The sequence below is a fragment of the Bacillus rossius genome, chromosome 1 (genome assembly GCF_032445375.1).
Source record: "Bacillus rossius redtenbacheri isolate Brsri chromosome 1, Brsri_v3, whole genome shotgun sequence".
NCBI classification, from domain to species: Eukaryota; Metazoa; Arthropoda; class Insecta; order Phasmatodea; family Bacillidae; genus Bacillus; species Bacillus rossius.
This window is the reverse complement of record NC_086330.1, coordinates 44898663-44921916: the sequence shown is the minus strand read 5'-3', so window position 1 is coordinate 44921916 and position 23254 is coordinate 44898663. Positions and strand designations below refer to the sequence as shown.

Sequence of the window (23254 nt, the reverse complement as noted above, 5' to 3'; positions counted from 1 at the left end):
GAATTACATTTTACAAGTTCTTGTGGGTATATAAAAAGAATGTGAGGTACAAAACATGAAGAAATACATGCAGCAAATTTGCCAATTTCTAGACCTACGATGCAGAATAAGGTAGATTACTTAGCACTGAGGTTACGGATTTCCGAATTTAAGTTCAGAAGTGGTTGGCTACAATGGTTTATATAATACAGTGTATATAATATTCTTTATGGTTTTAATTAGGGATGGGCCGGTCGAATCCTCGAATCCTCGAATCCCACCGAATCTCTAGTATTTGAAAGATTCGAAATTCGAGGGAAAAGATTCGGGATTCGAGGAAAAATATTGATGTAAATGTAGTACTTTAAAAACTTAAATGCTTACAATTTACTTGGCCTGTTTACGTTTTCCTTGGAACACATCCTATTGAGGTACAGTAGAACCTCGTTAATACGTGATGGTCAGGACAGAGATAATCACGGATTACCGAATTTCACGGACTAGCGATTAAAAGCCCGGAAGGTCTTGTCAAGCTTCTCAGACACCGGCGTGCAGCTGGGTTAAGGTTCCTATCTACCTGCCTTTGAGGTTTCAAAAACATGTACATTGTTTTATGCAATTTCCAATAAAACTATTAGAGCAACAGCTCTTAAATTTTTTATCCGACAAGTAAAATGAATTCTTTCTGGAAGCATATTTTTACATTTTCTAATTTCGTGATGAAATTTACTAAAATTAATTGCTCAAAACAAGCAATTTGATGCCTGAATTCCCGGTTACTTATCTAAAATTGGTGAAATATGAAACAATAAAACTAAAGACGACATTGTTATGGTCAAAATGATAGTATAAAAGTGTAGGGTCACCGCTTTGAATTTTAAAATATTCGTTTACGAAAATTGGTAATTTTGGTGTTCTTTGTGTCTGACTCGTGCTGCCTGGCGGGAGAGACGCGTCAAGCTCGAGGCGAGGACTAGAAGGGAGGGGATGGCGTGGTCTGCAGGGCCTGGCGGCGCTGGAGGGGTGGTTCTGGCCTTGAACATTGCCGCGAGAGATAACTGTAAGCTGATTCTTCCCTACTCGCAGCAGCAGCAGCTTGTGTTTCCTGCCGTTGTATCCTGTACTTTGATGTTTGAGATACCTCAAACCATTCCGCACACGAGAATGTGGATGTTTGTAGAGGAAAACACTCCTAAATAATTATGTAATGTTTGTCTAGTATTCCACTAAATTGCCATCCAACATAAAGTGAATATAAAGTATATAAACGCATGAGGTAATAGTGATTATATTAAATTGGTTAGAGAACTATAGCAGAAATATTATTAGAAGTAAGTAAAGGCTCCGGTTATTAGTCATCAGTAGAGCCACGGAATTTTCGCGCATTCATTTAGTCGCAAGCTTGAATGCAAACCTCCACACTGTCGCACTGTGTTCATGATTGGACCACAGTTATCTGGACACGCCCCTCTACGACCGTGAGCCAACGATGTCCAGCTAGGAGAGAAGTAAGCGAATCAGGTAGTGCCAAATAACAAGGATAAAAATGTTCTCGCTAAGAAATCAACCAATGGGAAAGTAAACATGGGTCGAGCACACCTATAACTTTGAATTCTATCCTGAGGCCAGAGGAATCCGCGAAATTTCCGGGACTTTAGTCATCAGCTTCATATATAAAGATGGAAGCGCATGTAGACAAAATAAAAGCAAAATCGGGCAAATTGTTTATGAGTGCAAGAAGGAAGATAAGAAAAGGAACAGCCTTGATTGAATATCAGAAACAAAGGTATGTCGCATTTTTTTTGCATGGACTCAAATGGGGAACTAAATTTTTTACCAACCACCCTTTTTTTTTAATTTTGCTCCTCTTCAAAGTGGGTTAGTAATAATAATTTTTCGTGTTTTCAGAAAATACAACAGACTTCAGGAAAATTCGCAAGACATTCTACCGCAAGCCAGTAGTACAGTGCACAGCGCAACTCATGTTTCGCACTCTGAAGTCGGTACAGTGATTGATACACCTCAATGTTCAGTACATGAAACGTGCGACATAGAGAACTCATGTCACGGCAAGAGCACCGGAGAAGTGTAAATAATAATAGTTTATTTTATTCAGCCATGAAAGATTTTTTCCTAACGTCCCCACTTCTGCGTACTGCAAATCGCTACCAGTACCTACCACCATATTTTTTTTTGCACTACAATGTTTTTAATGTCATGTTGTAAGAAAAATTGAGTCTTATTCAAAAGATTAATTTTTAGTAACTTGCGCGTTTGGATGATATACGAATGCATACCATGTGTTTCTATATTTTTAATTAATTTTTACTACTTTGTTTCGTAAGTTATTACCGTAGTTTTTGGTTCCATGTTTCTTTCTCAATCCAGCTATTTTGACTTGTGAAAATAATACAGTAACATGTTCGAAAAAACATTACCACCAATAAGTACAGTATTTTTGCTTGTTACCACTTGCTTCTTGAAAGAAATTTGCTCTCAACGAGTTCTAAATAACTGACGTGATTGGACAATGCCATGGTTACTTCTCTTGAGTTTTTAGTTCAGACTAAATTGAACTATTTGAAAATGAACCTTTGAAAAAATTAAAAACACTGCTTGTTACTAGAGTGGATTATGCATTGAATATTAGTAGTATTAAAATATTTGGGGAACAAATTATAAGAAAAATTGCCTAACAATTATTATCATGGTAAATTTCTGCCCCTGATATATTATTTGAATAGGTTTTAAATATAAAATAAAATTATTTTTGCCCTAACTCCCATAGTCTGCTAGGTGTGATTAATTGTTTTCCACATTACGTTATTGCACGTAAATGTAAATAGAAGCTAGTTTAACCTACAGTGCTTCACTGTGGCAGAGTGATAAAACATTCTTAACTTTGCAACTTATTTTTAAAATAAGTATTTGTAAATAACATTGAAAACATGTCATATATATATTTTTTAATTTGTGTATATATCCGCTGATCTTTCGTTATGGGTAGGTTTGCAAATTTAGTACGGGAATGTGTAACATTTACAGGAAAATTCCAAAATCGTACACGTTACTTCAGTCAGTACTTCAGTCAGAGAGTGAAAACGGTATTTCCTACTGGAGCAGGCGGGTTGCTGATGATGTAATTATGGAAGACGAAATGGTCGATGGTGTAGAAGATGAAATGCTTGATGGTGTCGGCATAGGAGCAGTAAATGGAACAGTGCTCGTGGCGATGGATGTATTTATTATCAGCAACAATAAAATAACTAGATACGTAGGCTTATAAATCTTTTATAACAAGGCCTTAAGAAAATGTTTCTCGTGATATTTTAGGATGAAAATATTACGTCTCATGTTAGTTCTGTTTTGGATTGGCATTAGTTTTTGTAAGATTTTGTCTCAATGATTATCCCCCATGTGGTGGCGGGGTAGAATCCCACCATAGCCTGGTGGACTTGGCATATTACATATAATTGCCAACCTTTTTTTCTTTTTTGTTTTAAAACACATTATTGAGTATTTCTCAAACCAAATAAAAACTGAAGTTGCAAAAATATAAGCTTCTGTGCATACCGTCTTTCTACATAATTCGAGTTAGAATGTGGTTTGCTATAACCTTCTGCAATTAATTTCAGTCACTAAAAAAATTCAATGTTTTTGGACAGCTATTTTATTTTTTAAAGAACTGGAATTATCACTCGTAAATACTTGCAGTATACCTCCTCTGTTACTCAGGGCCGTTAGTACATCTAAAACCTCTACCGAAATCTGATGTAACCAAAAACCGGAGAGTTTTTTAGTATGCCAGAAATCTATTAAAACACGCAATTTGTACCTCGTCAAAAACTTCAGGACATAATTCAAAATAAAGTATTTCATAATATTGATGCTATCTATAACATGCTCATAACCTACAATAGAATTCCAGTTATTATAACAAATATGCTATCTTCTGACATTAAAAAGAAATGAGTGTGCACGTTGTAAAACTACATAGTCTCAGATTAAACGGGACTTTTTATAGATAAACAATACCCCTTCATCGGTGCTACACCTGATGGCCTCATTGGAAGTAATACAATAGTGGAAACAAAGTGCCCTGCATCTGCATATGGAAAGGATCTAAGAGAAACCATGAAAGAAGGAAAACTGAAGTACCTGATGTTTTCGGATGATAAAATGAATTCTGTCGTTTTAAATAACAAACAAGAATATTTTTATTAAATTCAAGGTCAGCTACATGTCACACAGAGAGATGTTTGTTTATTTGCTGTCTGTACATCTACCGAAAAGGAAATAACAATCACGAAGATCGAAAAAGATGACACATTCTGGGAAAACAAAATGAAAAATAAACTTGTCACATTTTATAAACACTGCATGTTGCCTGAATTGGTGGATCCGAGACACACGCGTAGCACGGAAAAACGAGACCCCATTTACATAACTGATGCTTTACTTCAAAAGAAACAATATAGGATGTTAAAATCATCCAAGAACACGCCTTCAAGTTCTCAACAACTGGCTCATATTGAAGTGAATCATTAACTTAGCTATACAGTCAACAGACTGATGTTAGATTCAGTTGGGATACAGGCTTGACAGCTCTGAACTTGAGCAGGACTGAGGTACTGCACGGAAAGTAAATGCAGAATTTTTTTTGTTGCAATAACGATTCCTATCTCGTAATTAACACTTACGACAAAATTACGGAACTAAATAATGCATTGCAATCTAACATGCATTCAGGGAAATGTTCGACAGTGCTTGTGGACGATATGGTTTGACAACAGTGTAAGTTATGCTTTGTTATAGAGCAATCATCTATTTTTATATAAACTTCTAAGACGGAGGAACATGCGTGTTGGGGTTCTTTACGTCGTAAATGTCTTCTTTTTGTTAAAACAATTTTTTGTTAAATACTGTAGTTGTACAAATAAGTATTATGACTGTAAATTTAAATATATATGTGTAATTTTTTATCGTAAAATTAACGACGAAATAATAACAGCAAGTGTTTGTATTTTGAGATACTACCTATAGAATCTAAAATACTTGGTTTAACAGTTTTATCATGTGAAATTATATGCTATGTAAGATTTTGTACATAACCTAGCTGAATGTTTTAAATTTGTCTATATCACTCGTTACCTGTCAACAAAATGTTACAGCAGGCGTATGTATTTTATGATGCCATGGAATCTAACCACTTGCGTGAAATTGCCCTCATGTAAAAATATGTCTTCTATGAGATTGTATATACAAAATGGCGGATTGTCTTAAAGTTGTCTGTATCATTCCTGTCGACGAATTTACCACAAGTGTAGCCTATGTATTTTGAGATGTCATACAAATTAACCATTTGGTTTAGTGTTGTTTTCATGTGAAAGTATGTATTGTATATTATTGTGAATATAAATATATATAATATATATAATGTAGTGGTTGTTAAATCGGTCCACAGCTTACTGCTTCTCAGCCTTTCGTTTACAACTGATAAATTTTGGAAAATTTATGTACATATATAAAATTTATCTTTAGAAATTAGGCAACAAAAATTCAAAATAAATAATTTACGTGTTATCTTATTTCCATTAAAATATTTATCACTATTCCAGAGTAAAAAGACCAGCAAGTTACTAATAACGCAGGTGAATTTTTTTCGTTTTGCCGCATAATGCCGGATTCAGGGTACACAACGACATTCCGGCTGCTCTGGTGATACTGTGAGCTACACCTGTCCTTAACATGAATAAATAAAGGTAAAGCAGATGGAACAGGCAAAAAAAAAGTTTTGGAAGTGTGTCTTTTGCAAGGACCTACGTATATTTTCTAATAATATTTAATTTCCAGTAACCATAACAAAAAAAAATACCTGTAATGCCAGGAATTTATAGCTTTACAGAGTAGAGTTAGATTACAATTACAGTCAATTTATGTATACGTTCTTAGCATGAAGTATTCAGTTTATATTTATATTGCGGTTTATTTTTTGCGACAGAAATTGTGCGAGCGGGAAGCACTGTTTCAGAACTCTGCGTACAAATGTCATACGACTGTGCTGGGACGAAAGCCAAACACAGGTACATTAACGGAACTGGTGGTGGATTCCAGCCTTCCTTCCTCCACGGCGCCTGCAGCCGACTGTCTGCGAGGGAGGGGTGGTAACGCGCCGTCATCCCCTCCCTAGCTACTGTAGATGCGCGGCGAGCCAAGAACTGTGACGCCCCCAGCTACAAACTCCGCCTCCAGGGCGCTCCGTTCAAGGTCATCGGGACAGATACCGAGTTCTCACGCGTATAGATAGGAACCTTAAGGCCGTTCACGGTAAAGGCCGGCCGTCTTGGAATTAGTGTCTCAGCTTAAAAAAATACAGCACTGCCTAGCCATTAGTTCACGGTCATTTACAACAGCCGAAGAGAGAAAGATAAGATCGTGCTGACCTTGCACGCCCCCCTCCCTTCCCCTCGTACAACCGAATGCCAGCCAGACACGTCACTCGCCAGGCGCCTGCCGTGCGTTGGCGGGCGGAAACAAACAAAGGGAGACGGGAAGCAGAAGTCAGGACATCCCCCTCAAGTTTAAAGAGTGACAAATGTGAGAGCTGAAAGGGGGGCGACACAAAGGGTCGGTACAAACAGCGAGTTTGGCGGCCCACGCGATGGCTTGTAGTGTTTGCCGGCCGCCGGCCCGCGTGACGTTAATTTTAAGCGCTGACAATTTTTACTTCTCTTTTTTTTTCTTCTCTTTTAAATCGTCCCGGATTATCCGATTCCCGAATTAGCGCATCACGGATTAACGAGGTTCTACTGTATTGTACTTTTAATTTGTTATTATATAAAAAAAAAATTATGAAGCATGTACTGATTTGGGAAACTTACTTTATATTCATGAACATGGATGCATTGTCGCTACATTGGCATTAAATAAGGCATAAATCACATATGTATTCTCAGAATATGCTAAAAAATAAAATAAAGCACATTTAGGATCTAGACTAAATATGAATCTTGTTGTTTTTTTTTTAAATAACTTAACCGAGAAATCTGTTACTTAGTAATACAACAATAATGCCGACTTTCATCACAAGTTACGGTCGCACATGTAGTAATAACAATGAAATAATGAATGACAAAAATTAATACATTAGAAAATTATTATTTTAATCGCAATTCAATTTTAAATATTCTGATACACGTTCTATTAATGAATTTTGTTAGGACCAAGTTTGGTTTGTGTAGACTACCAACGTTAAAATATGTATTATCTGAGAATTCCATGATGGCCAACCAATGATTTTGTTAGCCAATCATTTTGAGCAACATAAAAAATAACTAATTTTAATATAAAGAATTTTAATGGGTAAACTAGAGAAAACACCCCGTCACTTTTAACTTCGGGCATATTAATCACTATGCTTTAGTGAGGCTTAATTTTAAAAGACGCACAACAATATTTCTTATGGCCTAAAACCATTGAAGCCAAGATGGTGCCTTCATTTTCCATTAAATATTTCAGGAAAGCGTTTACCTTCATTTGGGACTTTAAACAAATGTCAAGTTGGTAACTACAAAATATTGTTCCGTCGGATGTTGAATTTCGTTTTCCGATTTCCGTGGATACATGAATCACTGTACTCACAGATAATACCTGAATGACTTAAATCCACCAAGTCGGATTCTACAGCAATCGATGAAGTGACCAGAGACAGTGTTCTCTGAACGTTTATTCAGCACTGCAGGAAACATATGTGACCAAAAACGGAATCGTCTTGATCCAGACCGTGTCAAAATACTTGTTTTTTTAAATAAAAATTTAAAGGATTAAATAATTCTGCATAATGTTTAATTTTTTTCTCTTAACTTATAAATTATTTTATAATTAACCCTTGAGAACTGGATTCGGATTCGAGGATTGGATTCGAGGTATTTTTTTGGATTCGGATTCGAGATTCGGATTCGAGAAAAATGGGATTCGAACCATCACTAGTTTTAATTATAAGAATCAGAAGGTAATCAATTTATTTATATCGTAATATTTTCCCAAAGTTTGGTTAGTACAAACCTCGTTATTACAAAGTGCTACGGTCCTTTCAGGTTTGCAATAATGAGGTTTGACTTTATACATTGACATAACAGTTAAACCCTATTTTAGGACATTCTTTATGGTTCAACCCACACACCAAAGTCACGATGTTTTCACCCCAACCAATAAGTGAACTACGGATTAAGGGTTACTTGTCGCAAACAATTTACCTTTAGTAGAGGCGGTGGAACCGCGAGTCCAGATACAGCCAATTAGACCAGGTTTCAGTCGCTGAGTTTTTTGCATTCTCTCTTCTTCAAACTCAATTGCCAGAAGCTTCAACTTAGCCTTCATTGTTTCTGGAGACTGTACACCAAAAAAATAATAAATTAATAAAGAGTTTCATTACTAACATTGCATTCCATTTAAAATATAATGGACATTTTAATTGTCTTAAGTTACTATTTTATAGATACACACACACAAACATTCACAAACTCTCCCCCCCCCCCCCCCACATATACACACACTACGCTGACTACTTGACTCAAAAGTACTACATTTTATGCATGACTAAACTCCTCTTGACATTTCAATATGCTACTTGTGCACCAAAAGTCAAAACCCAACATTTTTCATTAAATTCTGCCGTTTTCTGCGTTAACAGACACCATTAGTACCTCTTGAATTTTTTTTAGTACCACGTGGTATGTTGTAGAATTGTATCGTAAGATATTATGATACGTACTATGATACCAAAGTATTTTGATATCTACAACATAGGAATTGTATTTACAACACAACCAATTGATAGTTGATGGAACGCAAGATATGATATGTTTGCTATGCATACCAACACATCCTATATCTTCATCTCATTGGTAATTTTTTGTAAAAAAAAAAAAAAAAAAGATGGGTTGTTTAAAATTGAAACTGATACATATTTTATACTTGAACATCATTCTTACCTATTTCAAGGGACCAGGGAAAAAATATATAAAAAAACAGGAAAAATGTAGGTAGGAAAGTGTTAAAAAAAAAAAAAAATTATTTTGTCTTCTCACTATGATGGGAACAATAAGCAAATATACCCCACAATAAAAAAAAGTCAGAGGTACTTATGTTTTTATATAATAACTAGAACTTCATTATCTGACATGGTGTAAACCATAAATCCATACACTCTTACAGTTCTTCAAAATTGTTTGAAGTTGAACATGTTATTTTTGGTTCTTGAGTAAGACATGTGTTGTTGAAGCACTTCAAAATGTCCACTTATTATGGTGAGATTTTCTTACACAATTTATTTCTGGACTTTGTGTATAGTACGAAAGAAAAAGTCAAGAATGTTTACTTTGCACTGTTCGGAAATTCATAGCAGACAACTGCCTTTCCAAAATATTTCAAATGTAGTAAAACGAACATCGCCGAACATGCATGGAGACATCATATTTACAGGAATGTGATACACAGCTTTCAAACTTACTTTAATAAGGCACAGTAATCCGATGTTTATGTAAAAGCTGCATTTACAACATAATTTTCATGCATAATATATTAAAGTTTGAAGGGGAGATATATAAAAATGAACTTATATTTTGAGTTCACTGCGTCAAAATTTTTGTTCAAACCATATGGTTTACGTGGTACATGGCACAAAAAAAAGTTGTTCACAATGGCAAATGAAGCTGAATGTACAGTGACCACAAGCAGTGACATGCAGTAAATAAACTTCACACTACATATTCACTTTGAACTTTTATTTCTCAGTCTAAATTTTTCTGATGGTTTGCTATTAAATGTAGTGCTGTTGCACTGTAAATTGCTGGAAATGCTTTTGCAAAAAGCAGGAAAGTAATGCATTAATACTATAGGGAAAATGATAGTACAAGTAAAAAAATATGTTAAACAGGGGAATTCATAAATCCCAAGTACGTAAAAATGACACGTGACTCTCATAAATACAGTCGTTTTTTGTTTATGCTTTGTGTTTAGAAATTTATACTATCGGTGGCCAAGGTATAACTGTTCATGGCACGGAAAGTCATCTTATCATGTATTTTGTATGGTTTGCCGTATGCCATTTTTTTACATTTAATTTAGTTAATTTTACAACTCTAAAAAGATACACATTGTGCATGATTTGTCCAGTATATGCCAGATGAGAGTTGGTGTGCTGCTTTATTTAATGCTTACGATTAGTCTACATGATTCAACAGTAAATGTGTTAATGCAAACCTGTCCTCCCTCTTCTTCTTCGAAATTCTCTTCATCGCTGAGGTAACCATGAGGCACAAAGAAGTCATTGTCCACTTCGTACTCATCTTCAGACTCTTTCTCGTCCTCCGAGCCATTCAAACTCTCTCCTGGTTCTTCCTCCTCCCATTCGTCGTCAGAGTCCACATCGTAGTCGAACAGGTTCTGCAACAGGGCAGTCACAAGTTTTGGTGGTGGTGAGACGTTCCTAAAGTTATGTATTTCCAGTCGACTCTAAACTACCCACTTTAGGTGTGTCAATTTTGCAGTTAACACATTAAAAAATATTCTTATCATTAAACAGGCTGTAAATTATTTCCCATATAAAATAATGGCTAATCCTACTTACTCAAAATTAATCTAAACAAAAAAAAACTTATTGCATTATAACATGGACGTAGTTAATACTTTTTTTTTGTTATGTTGATCAGAAGTCATAATGGATTAAAAAAACTTGTGAAAAGTTGCAGATCTGCTTCTCATTTGAAAAAAAAAAAATTGTTATTATTTATACCTTAAAATATACTAATAACTCTACCCAATACAATCCAATTATTTCTCATTACTACCTTCACATGAATTGCCAAGCTAAAATATAATGTTAAAAAAATACAATTATAAAAATATGTATTAATCTACATATTACGATTACAATTTACGTAATAAAGCTTGGAGCTGCTATATATTATATGGCAAGATGTTTTGCTACAAACTGCATTAAAAATATTAAAAAATAATAATAAAAGAATTTGACCGAAATTTGTATGTGTTCTTTGACGGGCAATAACATTAAAGTTTGTTGTACACACTTTCAGCAAGTTTAACGGGGCACGACATCACTAACATCGTACTTTAATATGGAAATTCCAGAGTAAACGTAATTCTCATACCATAAATTACGTGTCTTTACAATAGGCACTCAAACTCATTACTTGTGTGCCAGTACAAATGGTGGTCACCATTTATATGAGTAACTAGGGACTCAATTTCATCCCTGCAATTTGTCTAGTTTCTCACACAGACACCAGGATCCTGCTGAACATAAATAATACATGTTCATGGCCACTTACTTGTAAATCTTCATTCCGCCTATTACCTGAGCACGACAAAGGCATTCTTACGTGCTCTGTTGTAGGACTGTCCCGACGCAAAACATTTAACACGCATAGCTGCGCAATAGTCTCCCTATGTAGGTGAGAATACTGGAATACCAAAGCTTCTTTCCACATGTAATTCTAAGTCTCTCGGCACAACGCTAAAATTAAATCCATACCATAAAAACACCAGAAACAAAGACCCGGTGCCCGTACAGCCGAAACGCGTACCCCATGTCGATGCAGTCCATTTACCGGCCACGCCGTGACTGCCAACCAGTCAACCATGCTCAGAATTAAAAGACCTGCCTAAAATTACTCACTCACTGATGATTAATATTTAACGTCCATTAAAAATACATCCAGCCATATTAAGACTAAAATATTACAAAATAACTTTATAAAAACTATCTCCAATATTTTATATACCGTGTTTTCTCGCATAATCGTAGCACATTTTATTCTAAAATCAAGTTTGAAAAGTAGGGGTGCGACAATTATGCGGAAAATTTTTTTTTGTTAGGTTCATAAAAACAAAACCCGTACATGGAAAGTACGTTTATTTAAAAAAAGGTGGAGTATACAAGAGCACGCCATACAATTTATATTAAGAATTCATTCAACTAAACTTCAACTTAAAATAGAAAAACCAAATCCGTAACCCGAACGCAAGCGACTTGAAACTGTGACGTGAACTAACGCATAACTACCGTCATAGTACATACTTGCCACGAAAGAATGCCGGCTATCAAATGTAGTTAACTCGACAATCAACAGAGAGCGCGCTGTAACGTACGCTGGGCTGCAGGTAAACAATAAATTAATAAGTAAAAATTAAGGCCTTGGAAGCGTCAACCCAGAAAACAAAACAACAACCATAATCACAGAGGTGCCCAGACGTACAAAGGAATTTATTTATAAACTACTAGGAACTCTAGGAGGCTATGTGGATCGAGGATTAATAATAATGAAATAACAAGACTGGTAGTTTGATTTATAAAACTGCCCTTTTACTAAAATAATTTACTTAGTTTTTTTCTTTTATCTTTAACTTTTAAGTACACATGTATTAAAATATATTAATTACAAAAAGGAGGGAGCCCCGGCGCAACAAACTACATATAAAAGTAAAACAATCATATCTCTTGAACTTGACCCTGGTTTTAAGTGAGCTCGCAGGCTCAAAAGAAAGAAACATTTACATTTTGTTTTTTTAATTTTCTTTTCAAATGAACTTAATTAAATCCTGTGTCCTGGCACTGGAGGTTTCGGTAGATTAAAGTCCAGAAGAAATCATTTTATGTAGAAACTTGTATCTCGACCGGAGAGGGGAGAAAACTTCTGACTGCATGAGCCCAATCACGGACTGCTAATTTGGCAGTGAAGTTCCATTCTAATTTGGGGTCTTCAAGCTGATCTTGCAGCTAATCTTGCACATTATTCTTGTGCCTAATCTTGCACCCAATCTTGCACCCCGCCTTAACCAAAGTCCCAAATTGCTTAGACTGGTTAACAGGCGGCTAAGTCTGGACAAGACTATGCCCAGGGAAAGGCAAATAAGGGGCGGGGGAGGGGGAGGTACGACGATCACTTACCCAAGTAGCGGGATGAAGTCATGTAGGGCTGGCTCCAGGAGCAGAGAAGGCAGCTCCCGGCGCGGAAGTTCGCGGTACTCATGACGAGAGACAAAAAAATAATTTAGATTAAAAAAAACTATTACGGGCAGCCAAATTTAAAAATAAGAAAATTAAGGCGTCTATGCCTTGACGTTGGTGACAACATGACGTAGTGTTGAGTCTTGGAAGAACAACAGAAATTGACTCTCACGAATCGCAACGCGTGGTCTGCACAGACCAGATGCTGCCCGCAGAATCTTCGTAAATGGCGTCGGTGCGCCTAATTAAAGAAGGTAACTGCCCCCATCCAAAGAAAGGGGGGGGGGGGATGGTGATTACCCGAAGGGGTTCCAGAGATGCCGGAAGCAGCGAAGCAGACTGCAAAACGTTCGCCGCGCTCTCACGCGAGTCGCAGACGAACTAAGATCGCAATCGCACTGCGACTGCTGCCAAGGTCGATTGTGACAAGCTGTCTGTTATGGGAGGGATGAGTAGTACGCTCTGGTGGCCAAGATGAGAATCTGCCTGGAGGGTCACAGAAACGTCCATTAGAGTGCTCTGGGTGCACTCGCCACCGGCAGACAGAGCAAGGTTAGGGATTTTTCCCGCCGCTAGGCTTCGCTGAGGGCTCTGTTTGACAAGGGCAAATGTCCTTGGGGAGACCATGTACCCTGAGCAAGTTCATTGGAGGTCGATGCTCCGGGTTAAAGTTCTCGTGAAGCCACAGGTGGGAGATGAGGGGAGGGGGGTCTAAACTTGCTAAGTCGCCTGGGAAAGGCGTCGTGTGGACCGTCCCGAGGCATCGCCGAGGACTGTAACATGGTCCTGGACGTTCTGGCAAACAGCTTACCTATGCTTGCCTCAGAGAAATGGAAGTTGCTAGCGGTGGGCTTGGGGTAGCGTTCGCTAGCACGAAAAGTCATACTGTTACAGGGAGAAAACGTGATGCAAACCGCTGCCAAGATGCTGCGATAACCATATGTCAGCAAATGTATCTGATTGGGCCTGCGAACAAGCGCAGGTAAACTGGGTTGCACAAGATTATGTCGGAGTGTACACTAATGGAAACAAAATTAAATGAAATTAAAAATGCAACCTTATTTATGTGGTATCCTTCTATAAATACCGTATTCACCCGAAAATAAGAAGATAGTTTTTTCCTTCTAGAAGATTCAAAAAATTGGGGGTCGTCTAACAACAGAGATCAAACTTTTTTTTGAAGATCGTTTCGTTGTATAACCTACCTATAATAACAAAGGCTGTTTATTTATTTATTTATTTATTTATAGCCTCCAATATAACCGAAACAATGGGTTTCTCATATGCCAAATATTGCAGCACTTCATGTTTTCCATAACTTCCTCATTAAAAATGCTGTAATGTTACACCAGCTAAGAAATGAGCAAATAAGCAGCTAAGTAAAAAATAGCCGTGCTCATAGAAAACACGATACGGATGTGTATACGGACACTTTCTCTGCTGCATGCCATAGCCATGTTCCAGGCTGCCAACATCACAAAGCGAAAGATCAGTAGTCCCGTCAATATGGAACATACTTTGTGTACTTTATCTTTGAAGTGGCATATGTTAACGATACATATTTATCTATGGTGAACGGAAATTGCATACTTTATTTGTGAAAAAGTTGTTTTTACATTCAGTAATCGTTATGGCTGACCACGTGGATGAAGACCGTGAAAGTGATGAAGATGATCATCATAGTGACAATGGAGAAGAGGAAAATGTGTAATGTAATTAACTGAAATTGGAAAGAAAAAAAAGCAGTTGAAATAACTTAATTCAGTGTTTTAAATGTGTGATGTTATTTGTAGAAGACAATTTTAGAAATATTTGTAGATATTGCTTATATCAATGTTTTCTTGTGAATCCAGGCAATGGCACCAAAAGAAAGAAGCTAAGATTGTGAATTTATAATTTTTCCTGAAACATGTTTTCATAATTGGGGGGTCGTCTTACATCCAGGGTCGTCTTATTTTCGGGTGAATATGGTATTAAATTTAAAATCGTACATTTGTGCCTGAAAGTAGCACTGAAACGGCACAGCGCATTGCATGCAATCGGCGAGATATCAATATTCGACTATGTGCGCGCGCTCTATACGGGAAGCCACATAACCAAACACGAATGATGCCAACTAGCGCTGGCTACATGTTTATAAGCAGTCACCGCGGCGACACAGGCGGTCAGATAAAGGAAATAACTTTTAAAAACGCCTATAAAAGAAAATTTACACGTCAAACAACTTTGTATTTCTGTTATTAAATAAGTAAGTGGTAAATTTCCGAATAAATATTAGATTTATACTTTAAAATACATCGTTTTATATGGAAAAGATACCTACACAAAGCGCTCGGCATCTAATAGCGGGACTAAAACATCATTCAACGTATACGCAAGAATTTTTTTATCCCAATTTTGACGGCCAAAAATATAGGTGCGGCGATTATGCGAGTGCGACGATTACGCGATAAAAGAGGGTAAGACTTACAATTGACTAAATTTTTTGAAAGAACCGTAACAATCTGGAAGCGTAGCTTTCTGCTGTAGCCTTTAGGCCAACAAGGCCAAAAGACCAAAACTAAAATGATTAAAATAAATACAAAAACATCTTAAAACAAATAAGCAACCAAATAAATTAAATTAAAAAAATTACGAACATCTTCGAAACATATTAAACCAGAAAGGATGAGATATGTTTGCCACAACAAAAACCGGAAAATTTTTTATTTTTGCAGTTGCAAAAGAAATGTAAAACAAAACTATTTATCAATTATTTTACCAAGAATAAAACTTGTTCGTTTAAATACCTGATTCTCAAATATTAGGTAATATGTATCTGCATTCATATAATAGTTTATATCTTTCTGGATATGTAACAAATTGGTAGGGGTAAGAAAAATTATCACTTTGCTATAGATGCTATTTTTTTGTGCAAAATATACTATAGATGCTATTTCTCGTTAATTTCTAACATAAATTATATTTTTACTGATTTTCTAAATAAATTCTTTTTTTCAGCTAAGTTAGTTTAAATGTCATTCATTTGCAAACACATCCTTTATAAATTGCCACATAACTGCTACATGTAAGTATTTTGACAGTTTTCAAAATTATTTTAAAAACATCTCTCTCTTGAAGACTTTCAGTGACCTGATTCAGCTTGCAGTCATACTTTGCTGTTTTTCTAGGATGCATGTGCAAGTATAATTAAATTATTTCAATTTATGTTTGCCACTTAAGAATTATCAGCACTTAAGTTTATACACAAAAACAACAGGTCCACCACCTTTGCCACAGACTTTCTCATCTCACAGACGAAAGGTGTACGATTGGCTAATAACATGAAAACAAAACAGGCTGCACTTTCATGGTAAAACCTTTTTGTTGCGACCCCATTTATTGCGACCACCTCTCTATTACAACCCGATTTCGAGGAACCGTGAAAAAATTGCCGAAAATCCGAAGATAAACAGACAGAAAATAAGTTTCTTGTGGTGAGTAACGTGTTGCTGCGTTTCTCTTGCCGAGTGCTTCCTGTCGACCGCTGTCAGCGCTTAACAACCCCCATTCCACGTCCCTTTGTCGGCAGGGTGCAGATAAAGGTTTTTGTGGCAACGTGTTTACGTTTAGCTTATTGCGAGTGTCTAGTGTGGTACGCAGTTAAGGCAAAGCTACCTGCTGGATTTCTCTTGATTTTGATTACTATCGGTTGACAATACACAGCGACCGACTGGATGCACGCCCGCCTCGACTTGTTTTAACTGCCGCAGCGATGTTTATTTTGACAGCTCAAGCAATTAATTTTTCCCGTGGGTTGATAGAAAAAGGTCGCTTCACCCAGCATAAAAAAAAAGGCTACGCCACTTATTCCCCGCGCAGGAAACACACTGGCTGCCGTCTGTCTACCCCGCATTTATCTTTCTTCTAACATTCCACGTTCTCCTCTCGCGCGAGCAATAACTAGGGCCACGATTATATGGTGAATCGCGAAATCGCGAAATTTTCCGCGAATTTATATGGAAAATGCGAAAAAAGCGATTTTTAAGAAAAACCGCTAAATAACACCGAAATTACACAATACAAGTCTCTTATATTTTAATGTGAAAAGCTTAATAGTCAAGACTTGCCCGGGTCCTGGTTGATAAGCTGGAAAAATTTCCTGCCTTGCATTTCTACATGCTTCCTCTAATCAGCTTTAGGGCGCCGTCTGGTCAGTGTGTGTGTTAGTGAAGCGGGATGATAAGAGCGACGCTCAATGGTAGTTCTAGCGCGGTAAAACCTCTAAGTGCAAGGCTTCTGAACTGGCGCGCAGTCATCTCGTTCCCGTCAGATAACAGTGAAATTTGAGCGGTGACCATAACATTATATGGCGGAAAAATAAAGATAAAGGTGTAATGCATTTCCCTATGATACTTTCAAGAAATTTGTAACGGGTTTTTTACACCTAAAACTTCGAAAACATGTCTTTTAGCCATTTTATCTCAAAAGAACCATTAACAAATTCTTAAATGCTTTTCGTAAACAGACTCCAGTCGGATATATAGTATAGTTTGGAAATTGCGTAGGTTTTTCGTGGCTGTGCGCGGCACACGACTGTAGTTGCCATGCGTCACGCGCCGAGAATGTTGTCCGGCAGGAAGGGCGAGTATAGTTCATTTGCGGCAAAAATGAATACTTTTACGGCCCTGCTAAATTTTTCCATTAAATAAATTTTGAAGTTTCAGTGATTTTCCTTCAGAAATAATGTTGTGTAACTAACAAACAATTTGTATCAAAACAATTAACGGTAAATGGCTGTCGCGGGGGCCCTTAAAAATTTTTCATTTTACCAGAACTGGACTATACAAACCTGGCTTTAGTCGCACACAGTTTGGTGAAGGTGAGGAAGGATGTTGACAGTTTCACATGCCAAAGGACGTTGAAGTAGGAGGGGGAGAGAGACACGATGGTTTGTATGCCTGGGAGGGATGAACCTTGAAGTCTAGACAAGGGAAGGAGAGGTAAGCCGTATGACGTCATGCATCCGCCGCCTGTGCTGCCGCCAGCCTGTCTAGACGATATTCCCGCGCTCCCACTTACGTTGCACAAGCTACTGCTGCCGTATTTTTAAAGGAAATGTCCCATTATTTTTTTGTTATTCTCACATGAACATTATTGGAAATATTAAAGCCGACACAAAAAATACGCTGTGTGTTAAAGTTAACAGATTTTAATAATCTTTCATTTTGTTTTGTTTTAAATTTTTTTTCTTCTGATTTTCACATTTTGGTCAAAATGTCCAATTTTTTGACGGTTCTCGAGAATGTATTCGTAAAATCACTGCTTCGTTAAATCCGGGGTTCGTGACATCGGGGTTCTAGTGTATTTAACTACGGCAAGCAAGAAATCGTACATGTAATCTAACCAGTAAAAATAAACTGTCTATTGACATATTTTCTTTAGAGGTGGCCTGTAGGGCGACGGACTTGTCATGAAGGTTTAAAGCACAGCCGTCTAGCATTGTGAGTGACAGCATCCTGCCATTGTATGGCTGGTTTCTTAGCGAGTAGCGGTTTGGGAAAAGGGGTTGGGGGGGGGGGGGGGGGGGGTTGAAATCAACTGAAAATTTCGGAAAACATCTATTACGACCCCCCCTCTATTCCGACCCTATTCCTGGGAACCGTGAGGGGTCGTTTCAGAGAGGTTTGACTGTATTAAGCTTTAGCGGGAGTGAGAATTAAACCACAGCATTGGCATTCCCCCAAATGTTCCACTTAATCTTGCGTTGAGCTCTATTGATCCTTCTCTACACTAGTTTCTGTGATCATACTTTGACCATGTGTCTGTGATGCATCCAAGTTACATGCATTCTGAGTTCACTTCAAAATACAATACAACCCAACCCAATTCATCTAGTATTTTTGTGTATTATTGTGAATTAAACCTGCAACTTAATGTTTGTTGGCAATTAGCAGTAACAATTTTTTTTATGTACATAAGCATTCAAATTTTTTTGTGGTTTCAATGTAAACATACATTTAAAATTGTAGTTTATGTACAAAACTAAACTAAAGGGTTATTTGCAGGTTTTTGTCTATATGAATATTAAGTCTACAAATGTTTAGGATGTGAATATTTGGTTTTAAATAAATTGCATTGAAAAAGCTAATTTCACAAACTTAGGTGCTAATTTATAAAATAATAGAAGCTAATTTTGAAGAAAGAAAAAAAAAAGCTAATTTTTTTCCAACCCCTAATAATTGGTAATACTTATTGCAGGATTTTAGAGGTAAATACATAAAGTATTTAAATCAGAACCAGCAAAACATTTTTTTTTTTTTTTTACATTATTGAAATTCACGAATGACATTGTTTTTTCAAATATTTTGCAACTTTCATAAAAAAAGAACGTCTTACCAGTTATTTCATGGTCCGTGCAAATTTCCTGAATTTAGAGATGGCTTGCAATGAACCCACTGAGTTCATACTTAAGCCAAAGGTTACTTTGATTTTCTGATTTGAGACATTAATATAATATTTATTTGTTAGTGGGCAGATATATATCACTCTACAGTCAAACCTCATTAATACGAATCCGCTTTGTACGAAATTCCCGTTTATGCGAAGTACTTTCACCGTCCCAGAAAAAAAGGTATGCTTTCCTATGTTTTTCAGTACTTTTAATACGAAATACGGTTAATATGAATTACGAAGTTTTTATCCCTCAAGTAGCTGTTAACGTGTATAAGTAAACAGTTAATACGAATTTCACAGCCGAAGTCTAAAGTAAATCACGTTTTCATAACCGTAATGTAAACAAACGTGTCTCCAAAGATAATATGTATGTATCCTACAGCGCATAAATGGTCGAAAAACAAGATGAAAAGTTCAACTCTAGTGGCGATGTGAGTAACTAAACTAGAAAAGATGCCATGTTGTAAACGGAAAACCAAAAGGAAAGTACTCTATACCTTATTAATATTAGTCGTCGGAAGTGTACATAAGTTTAAACAATCTATGGAAAAAAGATCTGTTATTTTCCATTGTTCACACATGTGTGTCTTAACCTCAATTTTGAGTGTGAGTTGTTTTGTAATATGACTGCGAAACGTAAACACAACAACCTTACATTGCAAGTTAAAGTTAAAATTATCGAAGAAGTAGACAATAGAGAGAGAACGAAAACCGAAATTGTGAGAGAATTTAAAATCCCAGCAATCGTCGTTGTCGACAATACTAAAAAATCGTGAAAAGATTGAATCGGCTTTTGCGAGTTCGTGCAAATTATCAACAAGAAAAAGATTGAGAGGCCCAAAACATCAAGAAATGGAAGTTACCTTGTTGAAGTGGTTTGAAGAAATGCGTGCAGCAAACTTGCCTATTTATGGACCTATGATTCAGAAGAAGGCAGACTACCTAGCATTGAGGTTAGGAATTTCAGACTTCAAGTTCAGCAATGGTTGGCTACAACGGTTTAAGGATCACAATAATATTGTTGGCAAAACTATGTGGGGAGTCGGCAGGAGTATATACGACCAAAGTTAAAGATTGGATACAGACTGCTCAACCAATACTTGATCAGTACTGGCCTTTGATAAGCTTTGTAATGTGGTAAACAATGCCTATAAGAAAAAAATAGTGCAAACCAGAATTGATGCTTTTTTTTTTAAAACCAAATGTTTGAATAGAAAATGTGTCATGAATGCAAGTTCATTGAAGTTTGTATTATGATTTATTCTGTAAGTGTTGCATTGTGTTTGTTTTCTTCAGTGTTTAATAATTGTTATGCATGTAGTGAAGCCAGCTTATACTACCAACAGTGTATATAATTTTCTTTATGGTTGTAAATATAGGCATTTTAAGTTCAATCAATTTTTTTGTAATGATATCACAATAGTTTGGTTAATACAAACCCTCGTTATTACAAAGTGCTAAAATATGGTCCCTTCAGGTTTGTAATAATGAGGTTTGACTGTAATAAGCTCTTATTACAAAACTTCAAGTATACAATTTAAGCAATAGGAATGAAATATCAATGCAATATGATTGGAATTTTTTTTTAAATTTATATTGCTAAAATGTTGCAGTGTTTCACACTGGCTAACAAAAAGGTTAAGTTATCACAGTATATTAAACATTATTCAGTTTACACCAACTGTAAATGGTTAACTTCTCAGCTCTAATGCTACTACATATTGAATATCTGCCTTATGAACAGTATTTTCAAAACGCAGCACTCAGCATACCTCTTCTTTGCCAAACGGCCTGCGAGGCCCAACACAGGTACTTTTCTTGGTCCAAGTGCCCCAGTAAGGAGGCCGCTTATTCTCGTGAAACTGAAGCAGTTTCGGGTGAGGAATGTTAACTGGCGGGTGAGATTCCATCACGAGGTTGTCTCTGTCCATTCCACCCATGTCATCATCTGGGGAAATATGCAAACAATTTCAAAAACATCAATGAAAGGTCTCCTACAAGAAATGTAACTCAGAAAACAGAAACTACGCAAAAAACACAAGGATTGTTTGAAACTACATAAAGAATCTGGAACCCACAAACATTAGAACAGTAGAACCCCGATTTTGCGAACACAGATTTAACGAAAACAGCGACGTAAAGGTTTTCAGGAACGATCAAAAAACACCAATTTCTTAAAATAATATTATAGATTTCCAAAAAATGAAAGTAAATTGTAATGGAATCTTATTAAAAAATACACTCTGTGGTGTCAGTAATAGAATAGAGCTACTATATATTAACATGTGCCTTTGCATCCTCTGTCCAAACACGAAAAAAAAAAATAATAAAATTGTTCAAATCGCTTAAAAACTCCGGGCGCTGTAACTGAATTGCGTAGGTGCGTGCCATTGCGCGCGCCTGGATAGATAGACTGTCCAAGACAAATGACGTGAAGGGTTTCTTTGTCCACATCCCACTCCCCCTCCACTATCCCTGGCTTGACTCACCACGTTATCTTCCAATCACGCCCACATAGTAACAGTGCTAGCCAATAATCACACGTTTACAAATATTCCCTTTCTTATCCTCCAGGTTTTTTAAACTTGTGACCACGTCACACCAATACGCCATTATCATTATTCTCAGTAAGAGCTTTGTGCACGGTGTTTAGTTTTTGGAATACTTTTTTATAAGTGCTGTTCGGACTTTGATTTTTTGCTTTTCTTCTTGGATTTTGACTACAGATTGCGATTGGAATTGACTACACTGCCTGTTGACGACCTGCTTAGCTTTTACATTGGTACATGACTTTATTTACTGTTATAGGATACCGGCTTTGTTACTCTTTTTGACGACTTGTTTATGTTATTTCCGCTTTGATTGTGAAATTATAACAGTATGAGTGGGAAAAAACGTACTTCATACACACTTCAGCAGAAGTTTGAAATAATCAAAAACGTTGAAGATGGAAAGTTGACAAAGTCTGAGATAGCACGGCAGCACAAGATATTGGCGTCGACCCTGTCTACGATATGGAAACGTAGGGACGCGATTATGAGTGCTGTAGAGAGGGAGGGTCGCAACGTGAAGTCTAAACACCTTTAAGGGGTCAACAAATGTTTAACTGGAAACTGCAGTCTTTGATTGGTTCGCGCAGCAAGGAGCCCTAAGTGTACCAACCAGCGGGCCAATGATACAGCAGAAGGCTGATATGTTTGCACTGAGGATGGGCATCAAGTTCAAAGCCTTAAGAGGGTGGCTCGACAGGTTCTAGAACCGCCACATCATCACAGCCCATAAAATCTGCAGCGAGAGTGCAGATGTACCAGATGGCTCTGTCGAAAATTGGCTGCCAGTGCTACAGAACATTCTGTCGCGATACCACCCACGGGACGTGTACAACGCAGACGAGACTGCCTTGTTTTACAACATGCTGCCGGAGCGGACCCTTGTGGTAAAAGGGGATGCATGTAAGGGAGGCAAGAAGATTAAGGAACGCCTCACTGCCCTCCTTTGTTGCAACATGGATGGCAGTGAGAAACTGAAGCAAGTCGTGATTGGCAAGTCGCAAAACCCACGTGCGTTTAAAGGACATTCACGTGTGTTGTTTACATGTCAATATGAATAAAATAAGAAGTCATGGATGACATCGGTTCTTTTTACGAACTGGGTTTGTGCGTTGGACTCCCGCATGCGTTGCAACAATCACAGTGTTGTGCTCTTCGTCGACAACTGCCCCGCCCATCTACAGATTGAGAAGCTGACCAATGTCGAACTTGTATTTATACCACCCAACACAACTTCCGCCCTTCAGCCATTGGATCAAGG

General features: G+C 37.0%; 1 protein-coding gene across 1 annotated transcript in view; it reads right to left on the bottom strand.

The window, feature by feature from the left end:
* LOC134535428 (chromatin assembly factor 1 subunit A-like) overlaps positions 1-23254 on the bottom strand; it is a 57944-nt gene that overhangs the window by 14782 nt on the left and 19908 nt on the right. Inside the window, exons 8-10 of the mRNA XM_063374521.1 lie at positions 21217-21392; positions 10243-10425; positions 8235-8370 (exon numbers count right to left, since the gene is read on the bottom strand). Of these exons, the coding sequence (XP_063230591.1) occupies positions 8235-8370; positions 10243-10425; positions 21217-21392 (495 nt within the window). The remainder of the gene's footprint in view (positions 1-8234; positions 8371-10242; positions 10426-21216; positions 21393-23254) is intronic.